This window comes from Ranitomeya variabilis, chromosome 1, assembly GCF_051348905.1.
Source record: "Ranitomeya variabilis isolate aRanVar5 chromosome 1, aRanVar5.hap1, whole genome shotgun sequence".
Taxonomy (NCBI): Eukaryota; Metazoa; Chordata; class Amphibia; order Anura; family Dendrobatidae; genus Ranitomeya; species Ranitomeya variabilis.
The window spans coordinates 613,368,816-613,386,751 of NC_135232.1; the positions used below are offsets into that span (position 1 = coordinate 613,368,816).

Genomic DNA, 17,936 nt, shown 5'->3' on the forward strand with positions numbered 1-17,936 from the left:
TTTGCCCGTCCCTCTCCTACATAATATGTCCATTCCTGCTATTTTTAGCTCCTACATGACCTGAATTGGTCCCTCCGGGGAGAGTCTATGAAGCTCCAGTATTTCTGCATGTAATTCTAGCTGCTCCGTGATGCAGAGAACGGACAGAAAATGAATGAGTGGACCGGTGATGTCTGCTCTGCGGGCGAAAGGGATGATAGCAAAAACAGCGAGTGCATTGGCATGCATCAGGAGCCTCAAGTGCTCTCTTGGAGTACGGCTTGTGCCCGTGATTTAGCCCCTGCCATGCAAACATCACTCCCTGTCTAATGGTCTCCATTCTCCATACACGGGCTACCTTATGTGGCTTCATGGATCAAGCTCACCAATGCAAGTCAATGGCTCGAGGAAAAAAATGGCAAACAGGGCTCATCTGTGTGTGTCTGCGTACGAGAAGAATTATTTTCTTTAGGCGATGCAGCAAAAATTGTAAAACTGACACAAGGAATAAAAATGGGTCCAGCATGCTGAACGAAAAAATTCCATGGTCCGTTTTGCACTTTAAAAAAAAAAAAAAAAAAAAAGAGAGACAACTGACGTGAAGCCGGCTTAGGGCTATGTGCACACACAGACTTTTTGCTGAGTTTTTGGAGTGGAAATTAAGTAGAAACATACAATTTTTACAGAAGTTTTACATTTTTTTTTAGGAGGATTTGAAGAGTTTTTACTCCAAAAAAAAACCCGCTGTGAGCACATACCCACTTTCCGCTGCTTAGGAAAACCCTGCATGTATATCCTGGAAAGCCAGCCGTTCTGTGTGTGTATAGGAATAAAATAAGGAAAACAACTCTGAAGTGAATGAGCGTTTTTTGCCATTGATGGATCTGCCTCTGACCTCGACGCTTCACTCATTTCTGCTGATTCAGAAGCTGCTGATAAAAGCAAACAAAAGGAACCGACCAGTTACTGTGGACGCTCGGCCTGTTCTGCCGTTTACTGGGGGCCTTTAATGCTGATGTGTATGGGCAGGGGCGGCCACAGACAGCTTGGGGCCCCTGTGCAGGAACTGTGCCTGGGCCCCCCTCCTTTTACTGCGACAAAGCTAAGGGACTGCTATACATAAGTGAGTACACTTTATACTAAGGGACTGTGTTAGACATAATAATCGATAATAATGTCTTCCTTTACCTCCCCTGTTCTTAAGCCCATTATAAATCCCCCGCATCCCATTATTGCCCTCTCCCCCACTCCCATGATTGCCCTCTTCACCACCTCCATTATTGCTTTCTCCCCCACCACCCCATATCATTGCCCTCTTCACCACCTCCATTATTGCTTTCTCCCCCACCACCCCATATCATTGCCCATTCCACCACCTCCATCATTGCCTCCTCCCCACCACCCCCATCATTGTCCTTTCCACCGCCACCATTTCCTCCTGCCCCACCACCCCTATCATTGCCCTCTCCATCAACCCAATCATTGCCTTCGGCCCCATCACCCCGATCATTGCCCTCTGCTCCACCTACACAAACACACACACACACAGCACCATTCACCTCTCTGCACACACACACACACCTCACCTCTGCTCGCATGGTATCCTGAAGCCGCACCATCACCGGCAGCTTCCGGTCTCACACAGCCGTGGCGCTGAATGATGATGTCATTCAGCCGCTGCTGTGTGACAGGAAGCGCGGGCAGGAAGCAGGATGGATCCATTCCCTGCAGCTCCGCTCCGCTGCCTTTTTCTCTTGCAGGCAGCGGAGCTGCAATCCCATGATGCCAATCTGGCCAGGAGCCCCCCGGAGCCGCATAAACTGACCAGTTTGCCCTCATTATTAGCCACCCTGCAGGCAGGGCCGGTTTTAGGCAAAGTGGGGCTCTAGGCAAAGTTTAAAATGGGGCCTCAAATCCTAACATATTGCACATCACACAGCAGCATTTCGGTTGTATTTACAAGCGCTGAGTTCAGGCCACTAAAGGAGTGTGATCGACAATATTGAACTTGTTCAACGCTTGATCCCGGCCTCTTTACACCTTCTGAGAAAGAATGATGGGACAGAACAATCACTAATAGATCACTAACAGATCACCATACAGTATCCTGTTACCAGCAGCACATCTACAGTTTACACCGGCGATGTGCTGCTGAGAACAATGATTTCTGTTCCGGCATAACCAATCCAATCACTCGATGAATAGGCAGCATTTTACTTGTTTAGTATAATACACCCCATAGTCCTCCATATATTATAATGTGCACCACAGTCCTCCATATTGTAAAAATGCACACCGCATAGTCCTACATATAATATAATGTGCCCTATAGTCCTCTATATAGTATAATACACTCCTCAGTCCTCCATATAGTATTATACACTTCCCATAGTCCTCAATATAGTATTATTATACACTCCTCATAGTCCTCCATATATTAAAATACACTGCTCAATCCTCCACATAATATAATACACTCATAGTGCTCCATATACAGGTCCTTCTCAAAAAATTAGCATATAGTGTTAAATTTCATTATTTACCATAACGTAATGATTACAATTAAACTTTCATATATTATAGATTCATTATCCACCAACTGAAATTTGTCAGGTCTTTTATTGTTTTAATACTGATGATTTTGGCATACAACTCCTGATAACCCAAAAAACCTGTCTCAATAAATTAGCATATCAAGAAAAGGTTCTCTAAACGACCTATTACCCTAATCTTCTGAATCAACTAATTAACTCTAAACACATGCAAAAGATACCTGAGGCTTTTAAAAACTCCCTGCCTGGTTCATTACTCAAAACCCCCATCATGGGTAAAGGCCCCGTCTCACATAGCGAGATCGCTAGCGAGATCGCTGCTGAGTCACAAGTTTTGTGACGCAACAGCGACCTCCATAGCGATCTCGCTATGTGTGACACGTACCAGCGATCAGGCCCCTGCTGCGAGATCGCTGGTCGTGTCGGAATGGCCTGGACCTTTTTTTGGTCGTTGAGGCCCCGCTGACATTGCTGAATCGGTGTGTGTGACACCGATCCAGCGATGTCTTCACTGGTAACCAGGGTAAACATCGGGTTACTAAGCGCAGGGCCGCGCTTAGTAACCCGATGTTTACCCTGGTTACCAGCGTAAATGTAAAAAAAAACAAACACTACATACTCGCCTTCTGATGTCCGTCAGGTCCCTTGCCGTCTGCTTCCTGCTCTCACTGACTGCCGGCCGTACAGTGAGAAGTGAGAGCACAGCAGTGACGTCACCGCTGCGCTCTCAGTGTACGGCGGCTCAGTCAGAGCAGGAAGCAGACGGCAAGGGACCTGGACACCGAAAGGCGAGTATGTAGTGTTTGTTTTTTTTGGTAACCAGGGTAAACATCGGGTTACTAAGCGCGGCCCTGCGCTTAGTAACCCGATGTTTACCCTGGTTACCGGGTGCTGCAGGGGGACTTCGGCATCGTTGATGACAATTTCAACGATGCCGAAGTCGTTCCCCTGATCGTTGGTCGCTGGGGAGAGCGGTCTGTGTGACAGCTCCCCAGCGACCACACAGCGACTTACCAACGATCACGGCCAGGTAGTATCGCTGGTCGTGATCGTTGGTAAATCGCTTAGTGAGACGGGGCCTTAAGACTAGCGACCTGACAGATGTCAAGAAGGCCATCATTGACACCCTCAAGCAAGAGGGTAAGACCCAGAAAGAAATTTCTCAACAAATAGGCTGTTCCCAGAGTGCTGTATCAAGGCACCTCAATGGTAAGTCTGTTGGAAGGAAACAATGTGGCAGAAAACGCTGTACAACGAGAAGAGGTGACCGGACCCTGAGGAAGATTGTGGAGAAGGACCGATTCCAGACCTTGGGGAACCTGAGGAAGCAGTGGACTGAGTCTGGTGTGGAAAGGCGTGTGCAGGAAATGGGCTACAGGTGCCGCATTCCCCAGGTAAAGCCACTTTTGAACCATAAACAGCGGCAGAAGCGCCTGACCTGGGCTACAGAGAAGCAGCACTGGACTGTTGCTAAGTGGTCCCAAGTACTTTTTTCTGATGAAAGCAAATTTTGCATGTCATTCGGAAATCAAGGTGCCAGAGTCTGGAGGAAGACTGGGGAGAAGGAAATGCCAAAATGCCTGAAGTCCAGTGTCAAGTACCCACAGTCAGTGATGGTGTGGGGTGCCATGTCAGCTGCTGGTGTTGGTCCACTGTGTTTCATCAAGGGCAGGGTCAATGCAGCTAGCTATCAGGAGATTTTGGAGCACTTCATGCTTCCATCGGCTGAAATGCTTTATGGAGATGAAGATTTCATTTTTCAGCACGACCTGGCACCTGCTCACAGTGCCAAAACCACTGGTAAATGGTTTACTGACCATGGTATTACTGTGCTCAATTGGCCAGCCAACTCTCCTGACCTGAACCCCCATAGAGAATCTGTGGGATATTGTGAAGAGAAAGTTGAGAGACGCAAGACCCAACACTCTGGATGAGCTTAAGGCTGCTATTGAAGCATCCTGGGCCTCCATAACATCTCAGCAGTGTCACAGGCTGATTGCCTCCATGCCACGCCGCATTGAAGCAGTCATTTCTGCCAAAGGATTCCCGACCAAGTATTGAGTGCATAACTGAACATTATTATTTGATGGTTTTTTTGTTTGTTATTAAAAAACACTTTTATTTGATTGGACGGGTGAAATATGCTAATTTATTGAGACAGGTTTTTTGGGTTATCAGGAGTTGTATGCCAAAATCATCAGTATTAAAACAATAAAAGACCTGACAAATTTCAGTTGGTGGATAATGAATCTATAATATATGAAAGTTTAATTGTAATCATTACATTATGGTAAATAATGAAATTTAACACTATATGCTAATTTTTTGAGAAGGACCTGTTGTATAGTGCACCGCAAATAGTCATCCATGTAGTACAATTCACTTTTCCATAGTATAATGCAGCCCATAGTTCTTCATATAGTATAATGTATTCCCCATAGAATATAATACAGCCCACCTTCCCATAGAATATAACGTAGCCCCATAAATGAGTATGATGCAATCCTCCCTCATAAAATCTAATACAGCCCCCCATAGAATATAATGTAGCCCCCCCATAGAATATAATACAGCCCACCTCCCCATAGAATATAATGTAGCCCCCATAGAATATAATGCAGCCCCCATAGTGTATAACACAGCCTTCCCCATAGAATATAATGCACCCCCCATAGTATATAACACAGCCTCCCCCATAGAATATAACGTATAATGTACCCCCCATAGTAAACAACACAGCCCGCATAATACACAGCACAGCCCGCATAGTATACAGCACTGCCCGCATAGTATACAGCACTGCCCGCATAGTATACAGCATAGCCCGCATAGTATACAACACTGCCCGCATAGTATACAGTACTGCCCGCATAGTATACAGTGCAGCCTCATAGTATACATCGCAGCCTCATAGTATACAGCTCAGCCTCATAGTATACAGCACTGCCCGTGTAGTATACAGCACAGCCTCATAGTAAACAGCGCAGCTTCATAGTATACAGCATTGCCCGCGTAGTATACAGAGCAGTCTCATAGTATACAGCACTGCCCGCATAGAATACAGCGCAGCCTCATAGTATACAGCGCAGCCTCATAGTATACAGCGCAGCCTCATTGTATACAGCGCAGCCTCATTGTATACAGCGCAGCCTCATTGTATACAGCGCAGCCTCATTGTATACAGCGCAGCCTCATTGTATACAGCGCTGCCCGTGTAGTAAACAGCGCAGCCTCATAGTATACAGCACTGCCTGCATAGTATACAGCACAGCCTCATAGTATACAGCACAGCCTCATAGTATACAGCGCAGCCTCATAGTATACAGCGCACAGGCTCATGGTATACAGCGCACAGGCTCATGGTATACAGCGCACAGGCTCATGGTATACAGCGCAGCCTCATAGTATACAGCACGCAGCCTCATGGTATACAGCACGCAGCCTCATGGTATACAGCACGCAGCCTCATGGTATACAGCATGCAGCCTCATGGTATACAGCACGCAGCCTCATGGTATACAGCACGCAGCCTCATGGTATACAGCACGCAGCCTCATGGTATACAGCGCAGATCCCCCCAGAATGGCCCTACAGTCCAGTACTCACTGTTATAGAGTAAAAAAACACACTCCTCACCTCTCCTCGTGCCCGCGCTGCTTCCACTTTCTGCTCCTGTCGGCACACAGTGAGCAGTGAGTGCGCGGCAGTGTCTGTCAGAGGCAGAGCGGGGAATGATGGGAGAGGGAGCGTCAGGTGACGCTCTCTCCTCCATCATTGCTTTAAACTGTACCGGCAGACGCCGGTATAGTTCAATGCGGTGGGGGAGTCGGTGCTGGTGGCAGGTGGGCCCCCCTGCCTCACAGGGGCCCCATAGCAGCTGCGTGATGTGCCGCTAGCTGGGGGCCCCTGGGGGAGCGGGGACCTAGGCAGCTGCCTGCCCCTAACGCCGGCCCTGCCTGCAGGGGCCCCCTGGAGCCTCCGGGCCCCTGTGCAGCCGCACAGGTTGAATAGGCGGTATGTCCGCCCATGTGTATGGGGCATATGTTTAATGTTTCGTATTAGGAAACGGGGAGCTTTAATATACACTGTGTGGTGGAAAGTTTGTACCCCCTCCACATCACAGCTGCAGGAGCTTTTATCACATCCCATTCTGCATCCATAGACCTGAACATGGAGTTGGTTACTTCTGTACAGCTATAACAACTCCTGCTCCTCTGAGAAAACTTTCTACAAGATTTTGGAAGTGTTTTTAGAATATTTTACTCCTTCATCCAGAAGAGCAGTTGTGAGGTCAGCCACTGATCTTGGATTGCAATCTCTGCTCTAGTTCATCCCAAAGGTGTTGGATGGGGTTGAGGTAAGGCTCTGGGTGGCCGGTCATGTTCTTCTGTACCAGCTCATCCAACTGTGTCTTTATGGATTTTGTGCACTAGGCACATAGCATTATCCCTCCTCCACCAAACTGTACAGCATCAGTCAGGCAGGTAACGTTCTCCTGGTATTTACAAAACTCAGACTCCACTTTGAGTTGCTACGGTTCCTTCCACTTATTAATACGACTTGCAGGTGATGGGAAGAAATGTCATGAATGGACTTGTAGCAAGATAGAGAAATGTGTCCGGCGCACAACACTTGTATAAATATTAAAACCAGGGTGCTACACAAAGCATGAAAACTGCAATGTGAAACAAGATAAGAAAAGCCACTACATAAATGTGTGCACACCTGAATATATAGCAAATAACAACTTTATTGTAAGGCAGAGACATACAAAATATAAAACCATTAAAAGCAAATCCCATAAGGATCACACAAAAAACACACCATTCCGCTAAATATGTGACCAAAAGCAGCCAAAAATAATGAAAAAATGTATATAAATATATATAATACAGTACACGTAGATGTAAACAATATAAGTACTTATGGCTGGTATATTTAGAATGTACATATAGATATAAACACCATAGAACCCAATATACAGTGGGCGTCCCCACTCATGGAGCAACCTAAACAGGGTCTCACCTATGACAGATGAGTGTTATAACAATGGAGCCTTGTGACTAAGATGGCACTGAAAAAAAATTTATATAAAGAAACACAAGGTCTGTGGATAATACCAATAGTGAGGCACCTGAGGGCAAAGAAATAGATATAAATCAGGGTCACAATTTGACCAAATACTGAAGATTTTGCCCGAGCAATGGTACAACAAGAAAGCACAACCAGCAAAAATAAGCCGGCTCACCAAGAAAGATGAAGAGCCAGAGTAATTACATGTCCGATGGCTGTCATGAGCAGGACCCTAGTACTGGCGGATCAATGGGCAATAAAAGGAAGGTGTGGGAGAATCCCACGCGTATCGCTGTACTGAACAGCTTCGTCAGGGAAAGTGATTCTCCAGCTAGAAGCAGCCGCTAAATATAGCGGCGATGATGATCCTATACATTACCGGTGTGTAGCGATCCAGGTGGAAGACCGGAAGCGAGAGAAAGAGGGGCAAAGACGCAGGCGCAATAGCCCATATGAGCCGGGTCCTAATACGTAAGAAAAAGAGGACGGCCAGAAGGAAGTAGTCAGCTGACCAATTGGGAACTGATGAGAGCGCAAGCGCAGTGGTCCGGTGTACACGGAATATACTGCGCATGACTAGAAACATCTAGAGGCGAGCGGCAAGATGAAAAAAGAAGAAGAATTACCTAGCCCAAAAAAGTAAGGTAGCCTATGCAGATATAAAAATCAGAAGGCACAGAAAATCTATTGTGCGGCCGCACAAAGAATTAGAGAAAAAGTGTATAAGCCTGAAATACTGGTAGAAAAATCAGAACAACATGAAAAGACAGTGTATATATTAATTAATTAATTAATTAAATTATGCAAAACTTGAGAAAGTAGAAAAACTGAAATTAATATAATGAACAATGAAAAAATGCGGAAACAAAATACCTGAAAGAAAAAATACCCAATTAACATATACCACGATCCCACATTGCAAATGAAAACGAGCTATATGTAACATCTATAAAAAATATATGCAAATGATAATGACTATGGACTATAAGTTATACAATGAAAAACAAAATCCCAATTATACCAAAACATCAAAACAATACCAATAAATGTGACAAAACACCAAAATATACAGAAACTAATGAAAATGTAAATGGTGATCATATGACAAAAGAAATATATAATAATAATAATAATAATAATAAAGTTCCAGCATACAGTCCGGATACTGCCCGCATATGGCAACACATAAGTCGAGTGTTCCGGTCAGAGCGTCTCCACTTAGAGTCATCCATAGATATCGAGGAGAGATTCCATCCGTCAATATGCTTCGTCCAAATGCCTCTAATAGGGATATTCACAGGTACCCAATATATGAAAAGTTCCATGGAAGTCATCATGGTTCACAAAATCAGAAACATGTCCAAAGGTCAAAAAGGCTTATTCCAGAAACATCAATGGGAGGTATCCAAAGCCTCCAAAGAGCCGGCTTGTAGAAGAACATTATTGAAAAATGAGGTATCACCAGACATAATTAACCTAAGAAGCCAGTGTAGAGGAGTTCTTCGTTCAGACCAAAGGGTGAAAGGGACCTCAAACGAAAAATCCAGCGGGCCTCATGTTGCAGTAACCACCTGTGCTGATCACCGCCTCTCTCATTACACAAAATCCTCTGCAAACCAAAAAATAGAGTATTAGTAGATTTACCTCCATGCATCTTGAGGTAATGAGCCGCAATTGGAGTTAAGACCTTACCCTTTCTAAAGTCGGCATGAGCCAAATGAATTGTGGATAGGTGTTTTTGGGCTCGTTTTCTTAGTTCCTGTGACGTCTGACCAATATACACCTTTTGACATGGACAAACAATAGCATAAATCACAAAGCTGGTCTTACAGTTGATATATTGCCGTAGCCCATGATCAGATTTGTCTAAAGGATTATGAAAGAAGTCTCTGGTAGGTGGCATGAAGGGGCAAAAGGTACAATCCCCACAGGGAAAAGAACCTCTCAAACGAATGCCCCGATTTAGACCAGTCACTGGTCGTGAATAGTGGCTCTTGGTCAGTATGTCACGTAAGTTGGGCGCTCTTTTGGCGGTCATCAGAGGTCTGGGACTGAATGGACTTGTAACACTGGTAGCTCCTATTACAGGACCGTTCTGGTGTCAGTGAGCTCCGCACCACCAGCCATTCTGTCACATCTTAGTAAAGGCAGACGGCATGGCGGGGGGGCAAATGTTATACATCGGGGGCAGTGGCCCAGATGTTATACACCAGGGGACAATAAGGTTGGATGTTATACACTATGGGCGGCGGGGAGCCAGAAGTTGTACACCAGAAGGCAATGAGGTCAAATGTTATTCACCAAGGCAATGGGATCGGATGCTATATATTTGTGACAAGGGGCTGGAGGTTATACAGTGGCAGCAATGGGGTTAGATGTTATACACTGTAGGGAAGGTGGCCAGATGTTATACAAGGGGGGTGATGGGAGAGTGAGAAACCTGAATTAAATGAGTAAGAAGAGTACCATTAATTTTGTCTACATAGTGTTTGTTTTGATTGTTGCAGTAATAATGTGATGACCGCTGCAGCCAATCAGCAACTGCACAAGACTTCTCAGTCCAGTGATTGGCTGCAGTGGTCACATGTGTTATAGTTGTAATGTCACTGCTGCAACCTGTCAAGGACTACAGCAATGGCAGAAAGACAGCCGTGGACCTGGGGAGGGTAAGTTTTGATCTGTTCAGCATTTTCTATTTCTCCAGTCCTATGGGCAATTAAAAAGACAACCCCTTTAATTGTAGTAACTGTCACCTATCGGCACCTTATTGCTTTATCATTGATTGGAAAGGTTGTTAAATTTCTCTAGACGTGTAATTATGTCTCCCAGTATTTTCACAATTCCTCGGTTATATAGAACAATCTGACACGACATGTGGAAAGAACGAGGAGTGCAGTGCTCGTATTTATAGCATTTACAGGAAATAAGGTCATTTCTTCCATGAAAAGAGTTTTTCATAGGAACACACCAGGAAATGAAGGAAAGAGACTGGCATGTAGAGTGAAGATCACACCCTGTAGGCCTTCATCAGGCCAGTGTCTACAGGACAACAATGGTGCACAGCACAACTCATGTGTGATCAATATGAACACGTGTGCAGTGACAGTTTTCGACCCAACCTTTATCTTTGCTTTTTTACCCATATTCTACCCAACTTTCTCATGCGGTTTTTTTTTCCCATGCAAATTTTTTTTTTTTTTTTATTGTTAATTTGCGACTTAATGTTCCCATATGCTTTTATGTGTGAAAAGAACACCATCTGTATGAAATATTTACCAACATGTGTGTATGTATGTACGTACATAGATGTATTACTGGCTAAAATTATTATTATTTTTCAATTTTGGCTTCTACAAGCCTCTCTGTATGACAGTACATAGGAACTCATCTGTAACATTTTTGACTGCTCTCCTGAACCATGTTCTAAATTGATTTATGGCCAAATTCAAAGGTTCATAAATCAGTACCGTCACACAGTGCCATTTTCATCGCTACGACGGCACGATTCGTGACGTTGCAGTGTCGTATGATTATCGCTCCAGCGTCGTATACTGCGGTCACACGTTGCAATACACGGCGCTGGAGCGATAATTTCATGACGTATTTGCGATGTAGAAGCCGTTGGTTACTGTGCGCACATCGTATACAACCTGTGTCACACAATGCAATCATGCCGCCACAGCGGGACACTAGACGACGAAAGAAAGTTTCAAACGATCTGCTACGACGTACGATTCTCAGCGGGGATCCGGATCGCAGTAGCGTGTCAGACACAGCGATATCGTAAATGCATCGCTGGAACGTCACGAATCGTGCCGTCGTAGCGATCAAAATTGCACTGTGTGACGGTACCCTAAGGTTTAGAAGCTATTAGATAGATAAGAGAGATAAGCATTACAGACCCTGCTGTCAGACAAGCTCACTGACGGATTCACTGGTAAATCATTCGGGCGATTGTTATGTACAATGATGCTAAGAGGATGTAGAAACTACATGGTTCAAAATGTTTAATGAAACTCTAAGAAAAACAAGGACAAGTATTGGAGCATTTTTGTAATAAACCGTTTTTATTGAATATTTTCATATATAACATACAAAAAGTAAAAAGTATCCATGCAAGGACAATAAGGTAAAGCATAACCGCTTTACATGAGTCAGATTCACTCAATAACCCTTAATTGATTGTCCAGAGCGTTGCTATAATGCTGTCTTGAGTATCATATTCCATATCATCATAAACATCCGATAAACAAAATAGAATTAGAAGAAGACATGAGTGTAGAGTAGGTGATAAAGTGCGGAAAAAAGAGAAAGAAGGAAATGGGGGGGCGTCTGATTAAGAGAACGGATGAAAGTGGGGGGAAAGAGAAGGGAACTGAGGGGTGAAGTATGAGGAGAGTTGAATCTCTCCTGTTTGTGTTAACTGCCTCTGTGTTTTACCCTACTCCGCTAATTTGTCTCCAAGAGTGTTAGGAATTCCGGCATAAGCATAATCCATTCCTGCCATGTTTTGTAAAACGTTTCCTCACGCTGTGTCGTAAAGATGGATAGCCCTTCCATCCTACATAGGAAATCCATTTCAACTATCCAATCCCCGATACTTGGGGCTGTCTTAGAATGCTACTTCCTAGGAATGATAGCATGAGTGGCCGTTATGCAATGTTGTCGGAGTCCTACCTTGATGCTCCTGATGGAGCCTGCAATCAATGACAGTAGGTCCAGCTATGGGTTACTTTGAATGACGTCACCAGATACCTTTGAGTAAGTTTCAAAGACCTTATTCCAAAGTCTTTTAATTGATGGACAATCCCACCAGATGTGAAGGCATCTGAGAGTACCATGCTCCACATCTCCAGCAGAGGACAGATACTTGTCCTTGTTTTTTAACCCTGATTTTGGTAAACCCGATTCTGAGGCACATGGCATCTAAGTATAGTCATGGGAGATAAAAGTGAGCATTGCTTTGAGCGCCGCCGCATAAAATGAGAATCGGTACGGTTTTGTCTACTCCCTAGGAGTAGTGGACAGATCCCAGTCTTAAGTGAAGGCTGAGACATCTTCAGAGCCATAAGAATACTTTTTTTTTTCTCTAATGGGCTCCTTGGACAAGGGGATTGCATGTGATCCACTTTAAATGTCTCAAGTGGTTTGAGTTGATTTACAGTTGCTGCTTGAAATGGAAAATTTAATTTTCTCATTAGTCAATTTTAAGTAAAGCATGAAATACGTGCTTCTAGCCAAGAGATTTTCTAAAAATGTGCTACTCGATAAAGAATGACAAAAACATTTTTTTTCTGTACTTGTTTGTGTTTTAATTTTCTCGCATAATTTACTTTTTGCTGTCAAAGCAAGCAAATAGTAAAAAAATATATATACTTTCACAAGAGCAAGTCCAGTCTGTATAGAATGTACCCATATGCCCACATTGGTGAGACCGCTCCAGGAGACAGGTGCATCGCTACTTTTTTTTTTTTAGTCCCCATAGTTGCTAACTACCTTCCCGTTCTGCCCTGCCATGATCTCTCCAAGCTCAGAGTGGCCATGGACCGCTCCTGCGGGCCATTCTCCTGCTTCCTGTGACATGACATTATCAGAACAGTTCTTTAACTTCCGCTCTGTTTTGTCTCTGGTGCGTCAATGCTCACATTATGGTGATAGAAAGCCGACTTCCTGCTGCCAAGCTGCGGAGAGCTGTCTGTCCACCAACATGACGTCGACTCTCTCTTAGTTTGACCTCACAGGTAGCAGGATAATGGGTCTTCCCAGGAGAAGTGCGGGGCCACACTGCGCCAGAAAAGATCGGTGCCTGATAGTTAGCAACTACCTGCTATGTAGTTAGCCACACAGTAGAGTAGAAGTCCCATAGTCACTTAGTAATAATAACCATCTAGTTCAAACCGTTACTATTGTATGTGAATCACTTTGTAAGTTCCAGTAAATAATCATTGTTTCTAGGAAGGTCAAATAGTCGCTGTCTCTTGGAGTACTGTCACTTCTGTGGTGTGAATCTATGGAAGACAAGTTTCATCTAGTATTACAGATTAATATAATAACTCTAACAATAGTGAAACTACTGTATCTCCTGTGAAGCCAAGCCATGACTTAATAGAAGTGCATAATTGACTGTGACAGAGACCTTCAAAAGGCCCTCGGCTGACTTGGTAACCTCTCGTTACCCTGTGGGGATTGGGGCCCGAATTGCTGTCCCATCAGGATTTTTGTCACATTGAATATTTATTTGCATTGTTGCATTGGTCTGGAAAAGCTTTACTTACAATTTTTAGTATTTTGGTTGCTTCTTACCTTTATTACCACTTTGTGGTCTTTTTTGTCTGCAGCTGAGAAGGTATCCTCCCTGGGGAAAGATTGGCACAAGTTCTGCCTGAAGTGCGAGCACTGCAATAAGACACTTAATGCTGGTGGACATGCTGAGGTAAGGTCCTACCCAAAGAAAAAACAATTAATGGACAGCAAACTATTTGGTATGTCAGCATGAAATAGTCTCATATGGGTTCATGGCAAATCTGTGAAATATGCAGCGATTGTTGAAATGCAAAGTAGTTCTCAATCTCTGAATTTCAAAGACATCTGAACGCACCGTGCCCCCCCCCCCCCTTCCAAATTAGATGGTTGTATGGCGAATCTGTGATTAATAAGCAATTGATTTTGGGAGAAAGTAAAAAACAAACGGCGATGAAGCTTTATTTGCCCCCAAAATTTTATATACCAAACTCATCCTTCCACCAAGGTATTTACATAGAAAACACATCATACAAGATATAGGTGAATGACCAAAAATTAGGACAATAAATAAAGTCTGAATAGTGACACATGATATCTCAACACAAACCTGGAATGAAGACAGTTGTCTCTGGCATCAAAAGGGTAAAGGAACCTCCTCGTAGTGGGGATACAAGGAGAATTCTACTCACTAGAGAAGCACTCTGGATCTTTAATCTAGGGACTAGATTCCCTGAGGCTTAAATCTGCTTTTCGAGATATCATGTGCCACTATTAACTATATATTTTTATGCAAATTGTCCTACTTTTGATCATTCACCTATGTCTTGTACGATGTGTTTTCCATGTAAATGCCTTAATCCCATTTAAAAGTCAGTTTTAAATGTCATGTGATCATTGTCCTATTGGATTCATCCTTGCCCATTTATCAGACCTTGAGGAAGAACGCTATAAGTTGGAAACGCGTCACCATGTTTCCCTGCTATCCGTTTGCCCTAACAGGGAATTTTTAATTGCTTGAATAAACTGGATCATTTTCATACCGAACAGAAGCTGGAATTGTTTGCTTTTTTGTACTGAAAAACCTGGCAAAAAAAGCTTTGAAAAGTCTCCATATGTTGGCACAGCGTGGAGTTGCATACAAATTTTGCAACTTTTGGCATTTTCAAGCCTGCTTTGAATCAGCTCTGCCAGAATGAGCAGAACTGAGGAGGACCCGGGGCAGGATAGGGGTCGTGGCCAAGTCTGGCCATTTAATGAATTAAAAGTGCTGGCGCCATTCAATGCAGAAGACGCTCCAAATTCATCAAGTGCCATGCACCTCTTAGTGAATTCGTCACCTTGTCCTCCAGCACGCCTTAATACTTTGGTCCCAATATATTTTAGTAACTGTACTGACCTGGATAATCAGTTGCCAGGTCATGGTTTCCATGCAATGAATGATGTAAAAATGAAACACAAAAAAGCAATGGCGAAATTGTACATTTTCATCACTGATTCATCCCACTTGATTGTCTTTTCTCTTGTTTTTCTGTACAATATAATATAAAATAAATATGGTCATTCAAAACTAAAAATCGTCTGGCAAAACACAAGCCCTCATACAGCTATGTGAATGGAAACCTAAAAAAGTTATGAATCTTGAAAAATGAGTGTGCAAAACAAACAAAATACCCTGCCATGATGTGGTTAGGGAGCAAATGAAACATGAGGTTAAAGGATTATTCTCATTATGATTGGCGGATATAGTTCTTTACAGCTTGTAAAAACGAGCCTTTTTTGCAATTTATTGCTTATTAAAATTTGCAGCAGTTGTTGAGATTTTATCATTTTTCTGTTGTTTACAGCTAGTTGGCTACGAAACCGACCACCGCTGCTAGATGGCTTATAAGCCCTACACTGAAGCTAGCCGTTATTAAGAGGTAATTGTGGGCTGCAGCGATCCTGGACAGCTTCACAATAATGCTGACAAGCTCATTAGAAAAGAGCTTGTACACAGTGCGCATTTTCTACCGTTGAGCAGCAGCGGTCGGACTCCAAGGCAACAAGCTGTAGCAAAAGATAAGTGTAAATATCTCAAGAACTACTGAAAATTTTAATAAACAGTAAATTGCAAATTTCCTTGTATTTACAAGCTCTTTCTGGTGATACCCGTTCATGAAGATGAGGATAACCCCTTTGAATATATTAAGCACACATAGTAATATTGCTGTATATTGGCATTGTGGTGTTCTACACTGAATTTACATTTCTTGAAACCCAAGTGACACATTTAGGAAGACATACAGATTTGTACCACTTAATATACTGAGCCCAGGAACTAAAACTGTAGACTCAGACTCAATGATTTTCCAGCGGGATGCCCAATCTGACACGATTTGGGATATGGTGTGAAGTTTTCCGTGCCTCCACACGTCCAGCTGTGACTTCTCTGATCTTGAAACATTAGCATGTTCGAGCCTTTTCACGGCTTAGCCGAACTCTTCTCCATTTCTTGTTTGGTTGCCAAGGAGACCCTCCATTTCCACGCCACGGACAATAGAAATATTGTCTGCGGTTGGGAACAGGTGGTTCCCAGGAGTGCGCTGTAATCCGAAAATGACTCTGAGATTGGAGCACTCACCCATCGTATAACCTTTCACGTCGCTTGTTTTTCCTTCTGCAAAACTGAGGTTTCATCACAGGTAAGATTTACACCCTTCTTGAGAAAGCATAATTATTTACTACTCCAGATTTATAATGACTTAAGTCATTAATTTGGCTGAGACTTTAACATTTTTTGAAACATTTCATATCGGGGGGGGGGGGGGGGGGTTAAATGGTTAGGGGATAGAGGAAACCTTAGTCACTGTTTAACCCCTTCACGACCTGTCATAGGTCGCCTCCCTCCCTTTTGATACGGGCTCCGGCGCTGAGCCCGCATCTTTTATGGCACATGACTGCTGATATGATGAGTTTGATCAGCTATTATGAGCCCCTAACACCTGCGGGTGTAATCACGATCCACCCACAGCTTTTAAGATGTGAAATACCCCTGCTTTGTCAGTACTTTGAATATTTTGAGAATTATAGTCTTTATAACATGCAGAAAAAGGATGTCGTGCACAAGGGGCAATGGATCATCGATTAGGAATGAGACTTGCTGAAGCTCCGGATCACAGTAAGATTCAGCATCACATTCGGACCTAACATGTGCTGCTTTATTTGTCAGTGTATCTGTCTCCACAAGTGAGAGGCAGATGAGTAAATCGGAGGACTATAGGGTGGAGCAGTCATTTTTGCACAGGGCGAGCATTTTCCATCTGTGTCCGCTGTGACATCTGCAGGCCAACAGTGTGGAATCTGAAGTATGTCCTGATACTCTGCATATAGTTATCTGATTATTTCCGTCGCTTAAAAGACCAAGCCTGACAATGGCATTTTTTTTTCAACTTTATAAAATAGGATTTATCTTTTATTATTATTACATATTTAATTTATTTAGTGCTATTAATTCCACAGTGCTTTGCAGACATTATTGGCACTGTCCCCTGATGGGGCTAACAATCTAAGTTCCCTATTATTATGTCTTTGGAATCTTTTCCTTAAAGGGAATCTGACAGCAGGTTTTTGCTATGTAAACTGAAAGCAGCGTGATGTAGGAGCAGACACACTGATTCCATCTATATATCACTTACTGGGCTGCTTGGTACAGTTATCCCTGTTTTCTCTGCTTTAGATGTAACAGCGCTATGACTATGACCCCAACCACACCACTGATTGGCAACTTGCTGACAATGTACACAGGAAGCTGCCAATCGATGATGGGGACGGGGTTACAGGTTAGCATGACTACTGTGCATGTGAGACCTAGTCCTGCAGTGATTGTCTCCTGCTGATAAAACACTATTTGTTATGGAACTAGAAGAAGCTGCTGAGCAAGTGGCACATCGCTTGAATCGGGCTCGCTGCCTCTACATTATTCTGCTTTCAGAATAAATGGCAAATTCCCTTTTTAATGTGGAGCTGGACAAGTCAGATATCCAGTATTCATAGAAATCATTATTTATTTTATTTTGCCCTTAATTCCACAAATGAGTTTTTTTTTTATTT

The 17,936-nt window shown here is 43.4% G+C and overlaps 1 protein-coding gene across 1 annotated transcript in view; it reads left to right on the forward strand.

Moving 5' to 3' along the window:
- LOC143772116 (cysteine-rich protein 2-like) overlaps positions 1-17,936 on the forward strand; it is a 99,569-nt gene that overhangs the window by 58,685 nt on the left and 22,948 nt on the right. Inside the window, exon 2 of the mRNA XM_077260631.1 lies at positions 13,943-14,037. Within this exon, the coding sequence (XP_077116746.1) occupies positions 13,943-14,037 (95 nt within the window). The remainder of the gene's footprint in view (positions 1-13,942; positions 14,038-17,936) is intronic.